The sequence below is a fragment of the Maylandia zebra genome, linkage group LG2, assembly GCF_041146795.1.
Source record: "Maylandia zebra isolate NMK-2024a linkage group LG2, Mzebra_GT3a, whole genome shotgun sequence".
NCBI classification, from domain to species: Eukaryota; Metazoa; Chordata; class Actinopteri; order Cichliformes; family Cichlidae; genus Maylandia; species Maylandia zebra.
The window spans coordinates 41,917,032-41,937,510 of NC_135168.1; the positions used below are offsets into that span (position 1 = coordinate 41,917,032).

General features: G+C 40.6%; 2 protein-coding genes across 3 annotated transcripts; both read left to right on the forward strand.

Moving 5' to 3' along the window:
- The first annotated feature begins 590 nt into the window (after positions 1 to 590).
- On the forward strand, positions 591 to 7,060 carry clp1 (cleavage factor polyribonucleotide kinase subunit 1). 2 transcript variants are annotated; one of them, XM_004545479.5, is made up of 6 exons: positions 591 to 837; positions 1,719 to 1,993; positions 2,140 to 2,247; positions 2,340 to 2,459; positions 4,689 to 4,826; positions 4,943 to 7,060. In XM_004545479.5, the coding sequence occupies exons 2-6, from the start codon at positions 1,721 to 1,723 to the stop codon at positions 5,627 to 5,629; spliced, it is 1,326 nt and encodes a 441-aa protein (XP_004545536.1). In that variant the 5' UTR covers positions 591 to 837; positions 1,719 to 1,720; the 3' UTR covers positions 5,630 to 7,060. The 2 variants fall into 2 exon arrangements, with proteins under 2 accessions (XP_004545536.1, XP_076730446.1); XM_076874331.1 differs by lacking the exon at positions 591 to 837 and having other exon boundaries at positions 851 to 1,993.
- A 1,495-nt stretch (positions 7,061 to 8,555) lies between these two features.
- Positions 8,556 to 20,464, forward strand: zdhhc5b (zDHHC palmitoyltransferase 5b). Its single transcript, XM_004545483.6, has 12 exons — positions 8,556 to 8,713; positions 10,568 to 12,068; positions 12,520 to 12,641; positions 12,825 to 12,982; positions 13,513 to 13,685; positions 13,832 to 13,934; positions 14,059 to 14,150; positions 14,409 to 14,541; positions 15,799 to 15,907; positions 16,068 to 16,174; positions 16,931 to 17,856; positions 18,296 to 20,464. The coding sequence occupies exons 2-12, from the start codon at positions 11,920 to 11,922 to the stop codon at positions 18,399 to 18,401; spliced, it is 2,178 nt and encodes a 725-aa protein (XP_004545540.2). The 5' UTR covers positions 8,556 to 8,713; positions 10,568 to 11,919; the 3' UTR covers positions 18,402 to 20,464.
- Positions 20,465 to 20,479: the final 15 nt, after the last annotated feature.

The following is a 20,479-nucleotide window of genomic DNA, read 5'->3' on the forward strand; positions in this document are numbered from 1 at the left end:
AAAGCAGTGAAAATTTAGTTTTTACAGAATAAAATGTGAACAGGCAGGACTGAGGCTCAAAGCCTCAGTGTGTAGCTGTCCATACCTCAACGTTACAAAAGCACAACTACTGTCCACACCCCAACCACACCTCACCTCACAGTAAATGATCATTTCCATTTCAAGCATTTCCAAATAATCATTTCCCATACTGCCACTATAAATATACACAGTATACTGCCATCACTACAATATAGATGTTTTACACACTCCTTTTGTTGTTGACATTTACAGGCTGTGTGCAAAATGCCACACTCTTCAAATTCATGCCAGCTATTATTTTTACGTCCAGTAGGTGTCCTGCTAGAGCAAATGAAGCTTCATGAAGCTTCGCGTTGGGGTGAACCAATTGGATGAAAAGCTTCAGTGCTTCATGGGGCTTCATCTGCCCATCACTAGTAATCTATAATCTGTCAAATGTCTCTTGTGTGAATGATATCAAGCCATTTTGATCCCCCCAAAACATTCCTGTCACAAGGTAGAAGCTACAATGAATTTCGTGTCATATGCCAAGCTAATATAAACAAGTCGCGTTGTGAGGACGTCACACAATGACACCGAAAACGCGATCGTCTGCCAAGTGTTTGCGAAATGTTGCTTTGTTTTGTTTTTGCCTTAAATATAAACAAGGATAGCAGACACACAAAAAGGATTCAAAGTCTTCCGTTTTTGGCAGACGAACATTTTGTTTGAATAATTTCCAGGATGTGACGTCATTGTCCCGCGACCAGGCAAGTCGACTCAACGGTTCCTCATGAGCACGGGACCGATTTCCTTCTACAATAAGTCTTGAAATTGGTGCGTAACTTTTATATATTACAAATTAATACGTTTTAGACTTTTGCTTGACGTTGCGAGAATCGTCTGGGCGGGTTTGTAAGCAGTGATTCGACCTTTGCTAATCTTAGAAAGGTCGAATTAGCCGTGGCTCCGCTAGCTGGTTTGTTGATTTAAGGGGTTTCCCTCTTAACTTTACTTGAACCCATCATTGTACGTAATCAGTTGTGTTTTTATAATTTGACTTATCCGTTTCACTTTACAGGTAGCCAAGATTAATTACGCCGCCGTGGTTTTAGGACAAAATCACTGAAGTGTGTTTCCATTTCAGAATATCGTGGGCCTTCTGCTGGAAGGGCTGGAGTTGTGTTGTATTTTATGATTGCTTTTAGCATCGTATATAGAAAACATTTTTCAGAGAATAAATATGTTGAAAATATATGGACCAACTTTGGAGCATAACATTTTTAGGGAAGTCGAAAATGGTCGAGCAGAAAATGTTCAAAAAATGACTCATGATCTCAGATTGACTAATCCTGCAGATGGAAAACACCGATCACATCACAGTATTTAAACAATTCCATCTTTTACTCTGTGTGATTAAGTTTATCTTTTATGCATACAATGTTAAAACACCAAATTAAAAATAATGTGAGGGGTAATGCTAGAGTTACAATTAGTGTTATTAAAAAGTTGTAAAACTACAGTGGTTAGCTTGTGACTTTAAAATGCAAATACTTAATAAAGATCCATGTTAACACACTTTCCTTTAAGCATTGCTTTATTAGAGAAGCTATGTGGAATGTTTTGTTGTATTACTACGCTATGTATGCATGTAACTTTTTTCTTTTCAGCATGCTACTTCTGCCAAATTATTGCAACCTAAAGTTTCTCGTTGACAGTCATGGCAACAGAGGGGGTGGAAAAGACGAGTGAAGATGCTCCAGCAGCTGGAAAGGCCAGCACCAGGTATGACCTGGAAAAGGAGACTGAACTTCGCTTTGAGGTGGAGTCAGGGGAAGCAGCTGAACAAGTTGAGCTGGAGCTGCTCACAGGAATGGCTGAGGTGTTTGGCTCCGAGCTAAACCGAAACAAAAAGTATACATTTGGACCAGGCTCTAAGATTGCAGTTTTCACTTGGCAAGGCTGTAGTGTGAATCTTTATGGGAAGCCAGAGGTAAGCACGTGGATGAGAATACTTGCAGATTTAGGAGAGTTCAAATGTGTCTGTTGTGTTACATTTAGTCGCATCATTGTGTGTTTCACTTTGGGGGGGAAAAAGACAAAGCCACAAATACCATCATCTTGCTTTCATCACCGCAGGTTGCTTATGTGTCCAAGGATACGCCCATGCTGCTCTACCTAAACACACATGCAGCCCTTGAACAGATGAGAAAACAAGCAGAGCGTGACAATGAGAGGGGGCCAAGGGTATGTTTGAATGGGGAACTACTTCATATAGTAACTTATCAGATCCCATGAGTGCTTCTTGGATTAATGCTAAATTATAAATCGACCCTCAGGTGATGGTGGTGGGACCGACAGATGTTGGGAAGTCAACGGTGTGTCGGCTGCTTCTCAGCTATGCTGTGAGGGTTGGAAGGAGGCCAACATTTGTGGAACTGGATGTCGGACAGAGTGGGGTAAGATCAAGTGGAATTACCATTATAAATATCAAACAGTCGGCTGGTATTTAAAATATTGCATATCACAGCCTGCAGACTCAGCTGTCTTGATTTTGTGCAAAGTGATGCTAAAGCATGTACAGCATCTACTTTGTTTATTTAGCTTTATAGCTGTGATGATCCCCCTGTTGGTCTGCCCATGTGGCTTTTTCTGTTTTATCAGATGCACAAGTTCTAGAAAAAAAATCTTGACATCTGTTTTAATATCTGTACAAAGAAAAAGAACATTAGTCTTTCAGTTGTTTAGTCACTGGTGTTAATTCAAGTCATTGCAGTAAAGAACAAAGAATTCTACACAGGATTGAGAGCACTGAATTCCTCCTTTCATTTATTAAAGGGAAAAACTATCCAAACGTACCTGGTCCTGTGTGAAAAAGTATTTGCCCCCTAAATCTAGTGACTGGTTATGCCATCATTTTCAGGAAAAAACTACAATCGGGTATTTGCGATATCTGGGAATAACTTTCAGATTACTTTGGAGGAATTGTGGACCACTTTTCTTTGCAGTAGTTTTAATTCAGCCACACTGGAGGGTTTCCAAGCATCTCAATTTGATTTAAGTCCAGGCTTTAAGTAGACCACACCAAAGTCTTCATTTTGTTTTCTTACGAGTCATTCAGAGGTGGACTTGGTGGCATGTTTTGGATCATTGTTATACTGCATAAGCTAAGTCCGCTTGAACTGATCGACACCCTCATTCAGGATTTTCTCATAGAGAGCATAGAGGTTCCATAAATTACAGCACCCTAGACTATCGTACTACCAGCACCATGTTTGCTGATTAAAATAGTTCCACTTTTCTCTCATTAGTCCACAAGTCTTGGGGATTATTAAGTTGTTTTTTGCCAAATGTGAGATGAGCCTTTGTGTTCTTTTTGGTTAGCAGTGGTTTTCTCATTTTAGCAGTGGTTTTCTCATTTTAGCAGTGGTTTTCTCATTTTAGCAGTGGTTTTCTCATTTTAGCAGTGGTTTTCTCATTTTAGCAGTGGTTTTCTTATTTTAGCAGTGGTTTTCTCATTTTAGCAGTGGTTTTCTCATTTTAGCAGTGGTTTTCTCATTTTAGCAGGGGTTTTCTCATTTGATTTCTCCCATGGATGCCATTTTTGCCCAGACTTTCTTATTGTTAAGTCAAAAACACTGACCTTAACAGAGACAAATGAGGCCTGCAGTTCTTTAGATATTGTTCTGGGTTCTTTTGTGACCTCCTGGATGAGTCATCGATGCGCTCTTGAAGTAATTTTGGTTGGCCAGCCACTCCTGGCAAGGTTCACCAATATACCAAGTGTTCTCCATTTGTGGCTAATGGCTCTCACTGTGGTTTACTTTGCAGTCCCAAAGCCTTAAAAATGAATTTGACCCTTTCCAGACTCATAGAAGTCAGAGAGTTTGTTTCTAAACTGTTTCTTTAGATTGTAGCACAATGTATTTCTTTTAGCCCACTTCACATTGTCATACAGGATCTATATTTCTTGATTCAACAGGTCTTGTAGTAATCAGACCTGGGTGTGGCTAGTAAAATTGAGCTCAGGTTTCCAGAAAATGTGGTTAATCATAGTTGATGATTCAATAAGGGAGCAGATTACTTTTTCACACTGGTAAGTTTAGATAGCTTTTTCCCCTTAATAAATGAAATTGTCAATTTTTTTTTTCATTTACTCAGGTTACCTTTGTCTAATATTAAAATTTGTTTAATCTGAAACATGTAATTGTTTACAATTACAAGAAAAAATTGTCAATATACCAAGTATTTTTTTTAGGAATGGATCACCTAATAAGTATACTTATTGGAACAATAAGGGGATAGGTGTTCGTGCCTTTGTTGGTAATATAGCATATGAAGCAGTTTGGTCAAAGTTTGTAAATTACAGTATGTCTGTTAATAAAGTATCTGTGTTAGTCATTTGATTGCACTCTATGTTGACTGTAAAGATCTGAACAATGCTGAACAGGACATTTGTTTTATGTGGGACACAGACAAAGTGGCTTTCTTCATATGATGCAGCATGATTAGTGCTTCCACAGATGGTATCATGTATCTTGTTTTTTGTTGTTTTTTGGGGGGGTTGTTTGTTTTAATCTGCTTTGGGTTTTCTGTTTTTTTGTGGATAATCTAAAGACCTTAATTTTAATTTTAAAAAATGCAGTTGTTATCAGTTTGAGTAGTAAAAGAAAATTCTGCTCCTTCAGGTGTCTGTACCCGGCACAGTGTCAGCGCTCTGCATCGAGCGTCCAGCGGACGTGGAGGAGGGTTTCTCAGTCCAGGCTCCTTTGGTCTACCACTTTGGCTCTACTAGTCCAGGGACCAACATCAAACTTTACAACAAGGTAAAAAAAAGAATGAGTCTAGACCCTTCCTGACATAGTCTGGAGACAAAACTCTAAATTTTTCGTACGTTGTCTTTACCTGTTGAGCATTTAAATCTTTTTGTCACAACATGCAGCTGACATCGTGCCTGGCTGAGGTGTTTTCCCAGCGCTGTGAAGTGAACAGGAAAGCCAGTGTAGGAGGCTGCATCATCAACACCTGTGGCTGGGTGAAGGGCTCTGGATACCAGGCTCTGGTCCACTGTGCGTCAACCTTTCAGGTGGATGTGGTTCTGGTATTGGACCATGAAAGGCTCTACAATGAACTCAAAAGAGACCTCCCTCACTTTGTGCGGGTTGTGCTCCTACCCAAGTCCGGGGGAGTCGTGGAACGCTCCAAGGAGTGTCGGCGGGATACTCGGGATGAGAAGATCCGCGAGTATTTCTACGGCTTCCGTGGAGTCACCTTCTACCCCTTTTCTTACGAAGTGCGTTTCTCAGACGTTCGCATCTATAAAATTGGCGCTCCATCCATCCCGGACTCATGCCTGCCACTGGGAATGTCCCAGGATGACACACAGCTAAAACTGGTGCCTGTTACTCCAGGAAGAGACCTCACATACCACGTCCTAAGCGTGAGCAGTGCTGAAGACGGAGATGAAGGTGCTAGAAAGGGCATAGTGGAGAGTCCTGTGTGTGGCTTTATTGTGGTGACTCATGTAGATACTCAGACACAGGTGATGAAGGTGCTCTCCCCAGCACCTAGACCCCTGCCCAGGCATACTCTGCTCATCATGGACATTCGCTTCATGGATATGAAATGAAGCAGGCCCTCAGAGGAGAGGACTTGGATCGAAGACGTCCTGCTGGGTACCCTTTTTATTTTAAGGCTATCTTGTTTGTACTTTACAGAGAAAACATTTTAAGTGTTGAAATTCGGAATGCATCATTTTTTGTGGTTCATGTGAATCCAGTTTTCAGCCTGTTTCATACATTTTATGATTTAATTTCTACTTATTCAACAATAAGATGATGGGGAGCAGGGTTTTTTATACTGAAGATTTTTCGTCTCATTGCACAGAAGAGGGAATTAAATAAGAAAAAAACATTACTCTCTACACTAGCCGTTGGTCAATTTGTTGTGTTATCAATTTTAGCATGAGCTGGGAATTGGTGCATCCCTAATAGAAATTGAAAGCAGCTGTAAATTCTAGACCACACTGCACAGATGTCTGTAGAAAAGGATTTTTTTTTTATCAAAGCAAAGATAAAATATTTTTCTTCATAATCTGTTTCATAGAGATTTTTTTCTCTTGAGTAATAAATTTTTTAAATGTAAAAAGTTGTGTGAGTTTGTTTTTAATTACACTATCTGACTATCTATCAGTATGTTTCCCTTACTAACAAACAATAATTTAATTATCTGCATACCCAATATGTAATGAGCTGAGGATGGAACACACTTAATGAACTTAATTCTAATCCAATCAAACCTGGGAATACTTTGCAGTTTTATAACCTTTCCTAAAGAAATTTAATGTTTTATTCAGTAGGTCTTCTGTTTTGACAAAAGAAAGGCAAATAATAATAACCTGTAGGCTTCATTAAAACACACACAGTACCAGCATGCTAGTGATTGTTTGGGAGCACTACACTAGCAGGTCATTTAATATTTGTTCTGTAAACACTTACCAGCTTACCAAACCATACCAGATGCTCTTTTAATTTTTTAGAGTAACAGCGTTTCTATGTATGACAACATGACTTATAAGCATACACAAAAACAACACTGTGTGATGCATAATACGTGCAAATATCTCAAACTAAGTATATAATAAATAAGTGTAGATATTTAAATGTAAGCACGTGGTTCAAAAAAATAATATTGGATAGATTTGTTGTCTTTGAATCTTTTCTTGCTAATATTTTGTGTTGTTTTTTTTGTTTTTTTTTCTGAACCTTTTTGTTTTATTAAATTACTTAATTTTTCTTTTCTATTCCCTGCCTGTCATATGTAGTGTTTCTTTGCACCTACTTTATGCATGTCAGTGTTAACCATTTGTCATAACCAGCAGGGTGTGGATTAATCGTAGGTGGGTCTTTTGTGGAGGGTTGAGATGGCCATCTGGAACGTAGATTGTGAATTTTGTGGAAAAGAAACCGTGTAAAACCATTTCAAGTAGGTGTACCGTCAAAATATTTTCACAAACAGCTTATGGCAAATAAAACTCCTTATTAAAAAATATAGAAATCAGTATCTGGTGTGACTGCTGTTTTCTTTTTAAACAGCAGTTGTTCTTTTTGGTGTATAGCATTTTTTCCCCCTAAGGTATGTTCCAGGTGGGTTGTTTTAAGCATTTTCGGTGGATTTGCCACACTAATGTGAATTTAGGTTTTAAAGCTGTTTTCAAGCAAAACTGCCCTTTCTTTCTTTCTTGTTTGTGCTCCTTGCAGCTTCACTGTTACAGCTTTATTCCTCTCATTCATATGCATGTATTCTATCTTGCTTTGTTAACTTTCCTCTTCTCTCTCCAGGCTCTCTTCTATCTGCTTCATACTTTCACTACAGATCACAATGTTATCTGCAAACATTATAGTCCACAGATACTCCTGGCTTACCTCATATATCAAAATGTCCATCACAATTACAAACAAGAAGGGTCTCAGAGCAGATCCCTGATATAAACCCACCCCGACCATGAACCCAACCAACTGATTCACTAACTTTCCGCAAAGCTCTTAAACTCCTTCTATCATCTCAATACACTCTTTCACTGATAAGTATCTTTCCATCTCTATTCTTAACCATCCAAACTGCTGCACATCCTTTCCAGCTTAGTCTCCAGTCTCATAAGCATTTTCCTTTACCAACTAGCCACTAGGAACTCCTGTCTACTGTCTGTCTCCCACTTTTTCTTCGCTACCCTCTTCCATTTGTTGTGCCAAAAGTGATTGCGTGCCAAAAACTGATTTCCAGCGTTTCTGTGTATTTTTACGTGTAATATCTTTATGTATGTTGGTAAATAGACTTCGGTGAACACTGTTTATATAAAAAAAATTATAGAATTAAAAATATAGAATTAAAAAATTATCTGTGTTTCAAGTATCTTTATAACTCTATTTTATTGTACTTACTTTATAACCAATCTGGTCCTGTATCCCCACTTAAAGTATTTTTACAGAACTATTGTAATATTTGCTGCTATTTCTGGAGTCCTCTTGGCCAACTTACATTTTTAATGTTAATGAGATTTTTTTTAACTGCATAAATAAAGGTTATATAAAAGTCACTGCCAAAAACTGATTGCGGCTTCTACCTTCTTGCACGAATGTTGTTTGTGGCTCAAGATAACTTTATGTCATCCATGAGGGACGCATTTGACATATGTTTCACATATTATAGCCCAACAAGTTACTTAAAGCAGTTTAAATACGAGCAATCAGTTTTTGACAAATACCGGAAATCAGTTTTTGGTAGACGATCACTTTTTGGCACAACATTTTGAACACTTGCCAGTACTTCTTCATTCCACCATTCAAACGCAGCGCTTGTTTGTTTTGTTGCATACAAATAGTACCTTATTGTCTTTTAGAAAGTGTATGAAAGTACTCACATGTTCCTAGAACATAATACATAATCGTTTTAGGGTTAATCTATATAGAATTACTTCTAGTAACAAACAAACAAAAAAATACTGGCCCATCACGCACAGTGTTTTTCTTTTCCCAGAGTCGACGCCTTCCATGTCTGTGATTGGCTGGTTGCCCCACCTGAGGCCTGACGGGCTACTTCCGGGATTCCTACGTCGGCCTAGCAGGCGAGCTAAGTAGGTTGCTAGCGGCTAACTCAAGGAGGACCGAATCGACCCACACCCTACAAGCAAGACACCTCGTGTGTTCATGATTAGGTGTGTGTTTTACCTCTTCTTTTTAGCCATTTTTCAGGTGAAATTCGCCACAGTTGTTTCGTCAGTTGTTAATGAAAATCTATTTGCTACTGTACAGCTCTCATGCTAGCCAGATAACTAATGTTAAGCTAACTCTTATAGCTGTGGTAAAGGATCGTACAGTGTCGCAAAAAAACTTTAGGCTAGGTAAAAAGCTCACTGTATGATTACCTACTCAGTATCTTGTGATTTCCAAGTATGGGTCGTGTTTTAATCGGTTTTTGTAGGTCGCATGGGCTACTACTTCTCTGCGGCTTTTGGATTTAAAACAGTGGTGTGTGTATTTTTATGAGGTTCACGGTGTTGGCAGCTGATTATGATAACGTTAGCTGGTCTTGACTGAATCCTAGCATTGCCCTGGCCTGCTGTTTAACGGTTGGTATGTGTAACGTTTCATTTTGAGATGAAGTCAAAGTCTGTCTATGGGTGTAGACTTAAAGCAGACGGCAAAAATCAAGCGCGAGTATGTCACTGTTACAAGGAAAATGTATTAAATTTGCTTGACCGGTTGTAGCATGCGATGTGTAGATTGTGACATGATAAGCAATGCTCGACACGGAGATTTTAGGATTAACATGTATTACAGTGGTGGTGGTGGTGGGGGGGTAGTTTTGGGGCAAGTGCGATTATTACCTACTGACACCTCTCTCTGCCATTTGTTAGTACGGATGGTTGTTGACGAGAGAGGTGTTTCCAAACGATCAGATTACACTGTTGCTTCGGATCCGTTTTCAGTGTACTCACAGACTAGTTTTTCTACAAGAGTTAAGGAGTATGAGCGTGATTGTGTGTGTGAAAGGCGTGCACCTTTTCCACAGATCGTTGTGTCTGTGTGTTGTTTTCAGTTTCCCTTCGTGGAAGGTATTTCCATCTGACAACCTGAGGTCACTGAGGTGGTGACGGGGTTATGGTGAAATACCCACACTGCTTAAGGCAAGCTTGTAGAGAAAGGAGGAACTTGGTCAGTGAGTCTGGTTTGTTGTGAAATCAAACTAAGACCTTTGGCCTGTGATTTAACAAGGAAATACATTGAAGGCTACCTGCAAAACATTGTAGTATACATGTTTTCAAACATATTTGGTAATTCTATATTCCACGCTTATGGTATGAGATGTATTATGCATTGGCAGTCAGAGATGCAAAGATTTAATTTGCCACCACATAGGACAAAGATAATAAATGTAATGCAAATATAGTGGTTATCAAAAACCCATTACTCTAATCCCGGGTTTCCAAAATGGTATTCCTAAAGGCAGGTAGGACTTCACTTCAGCATTGCAAGGGGGCTAATTCAGAATTAGGAATCAACCTAATCTCATCCTTATCTTTGGACTGTGTGAGGAAGGCAGAGTATCTGGAAAGAGCCCACACAGACACGGGGAGAACATTCAAACTCCACACAGAAAGGTCTCAAACTGGATTTGAACCCAGGACCTTCTTGTCATGAGGCGGAAGTCATCACAAATATTGTTCTAGCGACACAAAAAAATAATAAGATTTTAATTTGCCATATTTCTACAGGTCAGAGGGTCTGATTGATAGCAGGAGGGGCAAAAAGATTACTTTCTGTGTGATTCAAACTGCTAAATTGTAGTTGGCATGCTGTGTTCCAATGAAGCAAAATTGCAGATAGAAGTGCCTTGCTATATAGACTTTGTGGGACTATTAATGTAGGTGTACTGTGGGAACAAACTGGTTGGACACTACGGATCTGAACCAAGGGCTCATTAAAGCTTCAATTATTTGAAACAAATTCGTTCTGGTCCTGTCTTTGTTCTGCTCATTGAGTTTTTGTGTGATTTATTTTTCTTACAGGGTTGTCCAGCAACTTGCACAAAGAACCCAAGTGTGAAAAAAGAAAAGGAGCCAAAGATCTTTTTGTTTTTTTTGGGGAGGTTTTGGTTTGTTTATTTGAGGGGGGAAAAGGTGTGAATTCCATCTAACCATGTGACATCCAAACTCTACGTGGCTTTCTTTAGGAGACGCAGTATGGGAAAAGAGCTCAACCTGCAGAGAATTTGGAGGTGGAAGACCCAATCCCAGCAAAAAGTGGTGACACCTCGGTGACATACACGGGACTTCCATGTGGAATGAGTTGGTTTTGTGCCCTTAATGACACAGACTGACAACAGGAGTCTCAGAAGATCCAGGGGACTCCACTTGGTTTTTTGAGTTATTTTCCTAGTAAATAAAAGGCTAGACATTTTTTTTTATTTTTTTTTAAATGATTTTTATTTTCTTTTTAATAGCAGCTTTTTTTTTGAAAACAAATCCCAGCTGGACTTTAGTTTGATGTTAAACGGCTTCCCACAACTGGTTTAAAACTGAATTTGTTTGTTTAGTTGTTTTCCCCTGTGGACTAAGTTTGAAATGCTGGAACTCTCCCTCCTGCCACTATCCTCAGTTTCTTCCACCCACCCAGTGCCTAAATAAGCCTTCTCGGGAGGATCACAGAAGTCATCAGCAGCTGCTGCGCTCAATCCTCTGCCTATTCTCCTCCATGTGCTTCTGCTCTCGGCCTGTTGACTGTACACCCACTACCTCTTTAATTTTTCTGGTCTTTTCATTTTCACTGAGCGGGATAATCAGAACTGAAGCCCAGTGATGGAGCATTAATGTAAACCCTGAGCTGTTCCAGTGTTTTGTGCGTGAGTGCTGGTCCTTTCGCGTATATGCACAGCAGTGTTACGTTTGCACTGGTGCCAGGGAGTAACAGTAGAAGATTAGATTTATTTATATTGTTGCACCAAATACAGTTCCATTAAAGCCATACAAAAATATTTATGAATTACCTATACATATTTTTGTATCACACTGCTCTTGTATAGTTTTGCTTTTATAAGCTTCTATTAAGATTATGCACACAAATATTTACAACAAGCTGTACACAGCAGTTTGTATATTGCTATGTAAAAATAAATAAATCTGTTTTTAGTGATTATATTAGTACTGGGAGACATTTAGTTTCTGGACACAGAAAACCCCTAATGTTTCCCTTTATTTGCTGCTTTGCATAGTGTTGGTTTTCTTTTCCAGTCAGTAGCTATGGCCCCTCCTCCCAGACGAACGCCACATATGCCATTTTGACCTGGAAAGCACCCCTTTACAGCAGGTAGACAGTAGATAGCTACCTCTCTCTGTCTTCCTCCACCCTCTCTCTATCTCTGATGCCTGGCTTCAGCAGTGGGGGGGTTGGGGGAGGAGTAGGTGGCGTTGCTTCTGCTCCTCCCCGTCCATTTCGACCCAGCCGGTACGTCCCGGTGTCTGCAGCCACCACTTTCCTTGTCGGAGCCACAACGCTCTTCTTCTGCTTCACGTGAGTGTTTCTTGGTTTTGTTTCATATCAAACATGGGTTTTAAAGGGCCTACATGTGTGTACATACACATGTGTTTGTACATGCTGGAGCGATGTGTAAACATCCACATGCATTATGTTCAGTGTTAAAATAAGTAGGGTTTTTTTTTTTTTGCTGTTCTTTTAATGTTTTTTCAAAGTAAGTTGACAGCTTTTCAGGAACATTTGTTCATAGTTTATCGCAGCCACACCTGTCACCTCCCCAACACAAACACAGTCTCCTATTTCTGCCACTGAGCAACTTCTGTGGGCAGTTGTTTAGCTTGCACATAAGCTTATAAGAAGTTGATGGTGGAGTGTGAAATGTTACTTGGTTACTTTTTTTCCTTTCCACATCTTACCACTAAGTGTGGGGATTGGTGGAAGCTTGTCTAACTGTAATTTTGTTTCCATCCTCCTTAACACTCTCCAGGTGCCCATGGTTGTCAGAGCATTTCTCCTCTGTCATTCCTATATATAATGCCGTAATCTTCCTCTTCACCCTCGCCAACTTCTGCATGGCCACTTTTATGGATCCTGGAATCTTTCCCAGAGGTGAACTTCTAGAAAGTAAAATGTCACGTCCTAATGATGCATGTGCAATACTTTTAAAGTACATGCAAAATAAGACTATTTGTTCGAATACTCACTGCCTATAAAGTAATTTAGAGAGACCGTGTGAGATGGTTATTAGGTGATTATGATACAAGTTTAATCTCAGGTTGTCTGTGTCTGCAGCGGAGGAAGATGAGGACAAAGAGGATGACTTCCGCGCTCCACTCTATAAGACAGTGGAGATCAAAGGCATCCAGGTGCGCATGAAGTGGTGCTCAACATGCCGCTTCTACCGACCACCGCGCTGCTCGCACTGCTCAGTGTGCGACAACTGTGTGGAGGTACATAATTATACATTTATCCCTGCTTAATAATGTTGACTGGGTATTCTTGTGGCTCTAAATTAGAAATGAATTGGTAGTATCATACAGCAATGAGTGAACTTCATTAAAAATTGGATAATGTTTTGTAATTATGTATGCTAAAAATCTTTTAATTAAAATTTCTGTTGTTGCCTTGGTTATGCTATTTCTTTTTAACCTATAAACTAAATGGTAGGGAAACACAATCTTGGAAATCTGATGTTTCCATGAGTTTAAGCACTTAATGTAATAAAATGACCTAAATGACTGTTATATATTCATGTTAAAATGTCTTTCAGTTTTAATAGCAAGTCCTAATTTCACAGTGGGCTTCTATACACTCATGTGTGGTTTCACTACACAGCCTAGATCTGTCCTATTCTTAGTTTTCATGTGTGAGTGTGGGAGGTGGAAATTGTGTGGACATGCAATATGATGTACTGTAGTTGTTGCTTATTCTTATCGTTTCCCTCTGAGAGATATTTTTTAATCTTTTTATTTATTCTTAGGATTTTGATCACCACTGTCCTTGGGTGAACAACTGCATTGGTCGGAGGAATTATCGTTATTTCTTCCTATTCTTACTTTCTCTCACAACCCACATCATGAACGTATTTGGCTTTGGCTTGGTTTATGTCCTGCACCACCAACAGGAGTTGGACACGCCAGGTGCTGCTGTTACGTATCCTTTACTTGGCATAAGTCTGTCATAGAAATGCACAACACATTATGGAACTCTCAAACACAAAACACATCATTGGAATAGATTTTCCTGTGTCTTATGACAGGGGTTTTTCTTTTTGTGATTTCCTTGACAACCCCCACCAGTATGGGTGTGATGTGTGTGGCTGGCCTGTTTTTTGTCCCAGTCGCTGGTCTGACTGGGTTTCACATAGTGCTGGTGGCTCGCGGTCGAACCACAAATGAACAGGTACATACCAGAGGTGGTTGTGCAAATCACGGTCTGCATCACTGAGATAAGTCAGGCATGCTTTACACTGGTTAATGTGTTTTTGTTAGGTATGCAACTGTTTTATCTCGCTTCCTCTCCGTAGGTGACAGGGAAGTTTCGGGGAGGCGTTAACCCTTTCACCAACGGCTGCGTGAGGAATATTACCCATGTACTCTGCAGCTCCCAAGCCCCCAGGTCAGCAATCTTTCTTCTCTGCACTCATCTATTTACTCCCCCCCGTTTAACACTCAGCTCTGCAGTTATTCCTTTTCCACTACCTCTTTCTTTCCATTGCTCTCTTTCCCCTTCCACTTTTCCACCCTACTCTTTTATAGTTCATTCTGGTCTGTTGAGGTAATTAAATATCTAATGCAGACCTTTGGAGTGAGTGGGTGAGGTGTTGGTCAACAGAGCTGGGTTGTATCTTTTTGAATACGTGTGTGTGTGTTATAGATACATAGGTCGTTGGCGGGGCCGGCAGATGGTGGAAGTTCAGCCACCTTTTCTCAGACCTGCTCTCACTGAAGCTCAACTAGAAGCCAAGGTCTTGGACAACGGCATCCAGAATGACCGACATAGCACTAGGGTGAGTTATAATGAATTGAACAAACACATGCAGCCTGTACAGAGAAGTCTGGATATAAATGGCCTGATAAATGGCCTGTATTTGTATAGCGCTTTATAACAGCTCCACAGATATGCTATATGTCTATATTATTACTGTGGTATGAGTTTTAGAGAAGAGAAATCTGGTGCACAAAATATTTCATCAATTTTAATTTCATGTTTAAATATTAAAAGGTCAGAAGCAACACAAACTCTGGTTGTTAGCAGTCAGCTAATGTAGTTTATATTGGTGCTGCAGCTGCTGGAAAGTAGCAGCAGGTGTAGTTTTTCAGACCATACTATTAGTAGAGATTAAATAACTTAATAGTAGTCTTCTTCTTCTTTGTGTTGTTTTGTCAGTATTTTCCAACAAGAGTGGTTCAAGAGTTGTTGATCACCACTAGCTGAAATGCATGTGAATGGTTTAGGGCTGCATTTCAGCTAGTGGTATTGGAGATTTTGTTATAATTAATGGAATTATGATTGCAGAAAAGAATTGCACGATATTGAGCCACATTGAGCTACTTGTGGAAAGCATCTTAATGGTAGTGGCTTTGTCTGTGATAGTACTCCCAAAAACACTGCAAATACAGTAAAAAATATCTGGATTTAAAAGGAAACAAAAAAAACAAAAAAACAGCAGTGTGATACTATGAGTCATGGATTGGTCTCCCCAAAGCCTGGAACACTCTACATGTGTTCGGGATGAGTGGGATCATCTTGACAGAGAACAGATCAAAATGCAGCTAACATGCAAAGAAGAGTCCTTCAAGAAGCCTGGAGAAGTGCTCCTGAAGACTACTTGAAGAACATAGTAGAAAGCTGCCTGTGTTGAAGAATAAAGGTCATTGTATCAAATATTAACTTGTTAGTATTACCATGTATCACCATCTATGTTGTGAAACTGCGTGTTTTGAGAGAGGTGTGTGTCTGTCGTGACTCAATAGCATGGAGGGCAAAACTCAGAACATTCAAGAGTTTGTGTGATGGAAGATGCTTTTTTTTAAAAATTAATTAATTATTTTACATTTTCCCCTCAGTCATTGGGTGTCAAACTTTCTTTTCTTTTTTTAATGTTTGGTTATGAGAAAAGATAATTCACTCCCACAGGATCCTGAAATTGTCTGCAACATTAATCAGATATCAAAACCTGGAAAACGTTACAGATGTAGCCCTCTGTTCCAGGCAGTCTGATTTCACTGAATGGCTTTTTGTTTTCGGTCCTCATCCTTTCCAGTCCAAGAGTAGTCTAGATCAGATGGAGAGCCAGTCAGCGGATGCAGAGGCTCCACCTCCTCCAAAGCCAGAGCTTCGTTACCCTGGCCTTCCCCGTGCTGACACAGAGGGTGAGATGCACATACAAATGCATAATTGAACCTAGGATTCCACTTTGTATGACAGAATATGCAGAGAGAGTTCTTAGCTTTTGTGTAAATAGATGAATATTTGTTTTCTAATCATAAACAGACCTTGTTCAAATGTCACTTTTGGTTTCTTGTCACTCAGAGAGCAGCTTGCTGACTGAAGCACCACCTACGCCATCAATGTATAAGTACCGGCCAACCTTCAACAGCCCAGGGAGAAACCACACTGCACTCACACATCCCAACAAGGTAGATCTTAGTTTACAGACACCTTAAAGTGCTCTGTGTAAACCATGTACGAAAAGGAAAAAATAGCTGAAGTTAATTACATTTAAAACGCAGACATAATCAAATCAAAATACCATCTGCACACAGCCTTGTTGATTTATACATAGCTTAATGAGGAAAAACTCACAGATGTGCTCAAGCTTAATGCGTGAAACAGGGGAAGCGTTGGTGGCTTATATGCCCTGCCCCTCTAAATCCTTAATGGTTAATACATGCCCCTTTTTTTTTTTTTACTTTAAATTGTTCATTCAGTGGCCATCGGTTGATCAGTAAGTCTCAGTACGTGTGTATACCTGTATCCCTTTGGCTGTCTCTGTGTGTTTGAATGGATCTGTCCTTTCCCCCTGAGACTGCATTGACTGCAATGTATAGTTCATGTTCCATATGTTTTTGTATTTCCATTCATTTGTTGACACACACAGTCTTTGACATGCAGTGTTAGTGCTTGTTGAAACCAGTCAATATTCCCAATCCAGTAGTGTGATGATTGAGTAGCACACCGGTCAAGCATCCAGTTCTCCCCACCACTCTTTTATTTATTTTTTTCCCTGTTTAAAAATCTCTACAAAATTGCTTTCTGTTCTCTGCTTTCTATTCCCACGGCAAGGTGGTAATTTTCATCTTTCTCCCTCCCCTCTTTACTCCTGCTTTCATCTTCATCACACTTTTCCTTACCCTCTCCCCTTTGGTCTGTTTCTCCTCCTCTCTCCTCTTCAGATGATCCGTGGAGAGAGTCTTGACTCTCCATCTCCTTCCATCCTGCAGTCCAGCCGCCAACCTAGCTACCGCTCTGAGCCGAGCAGCTTGGATGGAACCACAGTGGTGGGGGGAGGTGTAGGGGTGCGCAGAGGGGGAGGGGAAAGGGGCGAGGGCCCCGGAGGCCCTGGCGGGACTGCTGGTGGGGTGTTAGGGGGCATGTCAGGTTACTCCCTGACTGGGCGCTCCTACACCTCCTACCCATCCTCTCTGGTTCTGTCCACTGGTGGCTCACACTCCTCCAGCCTGCGCTCAGCACACACTGCACATAACCCGCTGGCCACGCTCCATTCAGAGGGCACCACAGACACCAGCTACAAAAGCCTGGCCAATCAGACACCTCGGAATGGCAGCCTGTCCTATGATAGCCTGCTGACACCATCCGAGAGCCCAGAGTTTGAGTCAGCCGCCCACGAGCTGTCACCACAGAAGCCTCATGCTCCATTTCTCTCTTCAGCTGTAAGGGGCCAGACTGAGGTGGTGTCACCCAGTACTCCGCTGCAGGGCTACACGTCGCCCTTTCTCTCAGCTCAGATTGCCCAGCAGAGGGAGGGGCAGCTGCTCCAGGGCTCTGCCACTTTCTCCTCCCCCCACAAGGCCTACCTGCGTGCTGTCAGCCCTCCCCTTCCCTCCTCCGCTGGGCCACTTGAGACCCACCACCTGCTTCAGCATAACCAGGACTTCTCTTCCCGTCCCCCTCGTAACCCTTCCTCCTCATCCTCTTCTCCTGGGGCTCGATTGCTCGAGCCCCCTGTCTCCCCGCCTCCTCGTGGCCTCTCCCTAGGCAAGTCCCTGCCTTACAATATGGAGGCAGGGCCTCAGCACAAGCCTCGACTTGCAGGAGGAGGCGCTGTGCTGGGAGGGGGAGGAGGGCAACAGGCTACACAGTGAGTAGTGATCCGTCGCCAGATCCGTCAGCCTGCTACTCTTCTTCCTCCTTTTCCTACTACTCTTCCTTCCTGGTTTGTGTCAGCCCTCCTCTTCTTCCATGATCTGTGTGAGTCTTCCTTTTCCTCCTTCATGTTTTACTTACAGTCTTTACCTGTTTAGTGCTTGAATAGTAAACTGTGTCTGTGTAAGTCTTTTTGGTTTAGTTGTTGGAATGTGACATGTCTGCCCATGCTGCTGTGTTTTGCCTTGTAGCCTTTTGTGTCTTTCCCCTGTCCTCACTCAGTGTAGTTACCGAATGCCTTACAAGATCTCGTGTAAAGAAACTTCTGCGGTTAGTGCTTTATTTTCGAAAAAGAACCACTCACCTGCATCTCCCTCTCTTCTCTCTCCTCTACCCTGATGTGGCTCCTCCCCTCCCGATGGCTGTCCAATCAGATCCACCTCTCGCCCAGTCTTGGCTAATCACACCACATCCAAACCAGGGGGAGGGGTGAAGAAGGTAACCGGTGTCGGAGGGACCACATATGAGATATCAGTTTAAGTGACAAACATCCCACATGATCTGCCACAAGGATGGGAGAAAGTCACTGGACAACTTCCACTTGTCTTTTACCCGAGCTGGATATTATTCATGACTACAGGCTCCTGCTGCGCTGGACTAAGGGAGCAGGCCTGTTTGGTACTCACTTTATTATCTTTGTAATGCCACTGGCCAGTCTTATCTGCCAGCCTTTCAGATTTGAACAAACAATTAGCCACTTTGTGAGCCATAGACTTATGCGACTGTATCATCACAGCTGGGTACAGATTTGTCTATAGAGCACGCATAGCTAGTCAATGATTTGCCATTTTACTTTGGTACATTAGCACAGAGTACTGACAACAGTGTCTGACACTCATAGAAAGGATGGCCTTTATCCAGTGGATGTAAAACTTTAAGAGGGAGGATTTCGGACTGTTGACCAATAATAATGTCTGAACGGACCACACAATCTGTATATTGATAAGAATCATGGAGTAAAGAGTCCAATCTATAAAGACAGTATCATTTTAGTTTTATAAGTCTTTTTTTAAATATTGTTTTATATAAATGTATACAGATTATTATTATTGGGTGAAATTGTCAGGTATTGGAGATGACTATTGATAACGGTGGCAGTTATACTGTATGTAATTATTCATGAAAGCGATTTAAAAATCAGTTGCCTGTTGAGAAATGATGGCTGCATCAGCTATTCAAAGTTTTTGCTGGAGTTTTCACTGTCCAAAGAAGAAGATGATGATGATCCTTTGGTGGACACCTGAAGTGGCAAAAAATTACAGGTTGTTTTTTTTCTATTCTTTCTTAAAAGCCACAAAGAAATGTTAATTCTCACAATCGCAGCACAAGCATCTTTGTGGAATGTACGCTTGTAATGTTTATGCTAGAGACATTATGCAAAATCTGTTTGTAGCTTTAAGATCATCGTATGTCTTTTTGGTGTTTTTATTCTCTTTTCTTTCTGAGAGGTTTTTGTCTGTCAGTCAGTCAAGATGCTAGCAACCTTATACCTTTAACAGATGGCCAGCCAAATAGGAGCAGCGGGGAAGGGCTTATTTATTTCACCAGTGGAAAGAAACTTTGTAGTTCTGTACATGATTTCAAACCAGTCCCAGATAGTTTGTTTGTTTTTTTTTAAAGAGAAAATAGAAACTATGGTTATATTTCATTAAATTTTAATGCCATGCCACTGAATATGTAAGAGGGACTGGTTTGAAATTGGCCAGTGTGTTCGTTGGGGTTTGTTTATTTTCCTTGCCTTGAGACCATTCGTAGTGAAGCATGTTTTTATTTTTTCTAATTATTTTAATTTTTTTTACACTTTTCTTTAAGTATTTAGAATTTCTTGCTTCATTTGCTTTTTTTTTCTTGTTAAAAGGAACACTTCTCACTTTGATACCCACAGCCATGTTAAGAAAGGGATTAATCAGAAGAGGAGTGTGTTTGTTTTTCACGATTGGGCATTACAGAAAGCTTATTTATTTATTTTTTTTCTGTAAAGGCCCACAGCAGTGTTTGCAGAATGTTAAAGGGAACATGGCACATCATTTTGGGGGAGAAAGTACATGCTTGAAGCACACAAATATCACTGTTCAGTACGAGTTTTATACCCTACCAGGCTGTGTCTTCAGTGTGCATGTGACTCTTTAAAAAAAACTTTATTTTTCGGTTCATTGCTGCTTCTCTGGCGTGCATTCTTGTGAGATTATTGTCAAACGCCCATCCGGTTTCTGTGCGAGTGGCATCCAGAAAAAAAAAAAAAAATCACAAATGGCACAAAGCAGCCGTCGTACAGAGAAATAAAGAGAACCTGTGTTGACTTTTTTTTTTCTTCCCGCTCTGGCCAAGGGATGGTGGCCACTGAACAACCTGAACCTATGTGAGTATAGCAAGTAACTTCTATGTGAGATAAAATATTGCTGTTGTTGGCTGTGATGAATGGAACGAGTTTCAACTATCTGTAATGAGAACATTTAAAAAAAAAAAAATTCCAAAATGGCCTTATAAAGAATTTTTAAAAAGATGTCGTGTCAGAATAAAAAGGTCAAACTGTTGAAAGAGAATGTGTCTTGGATTTT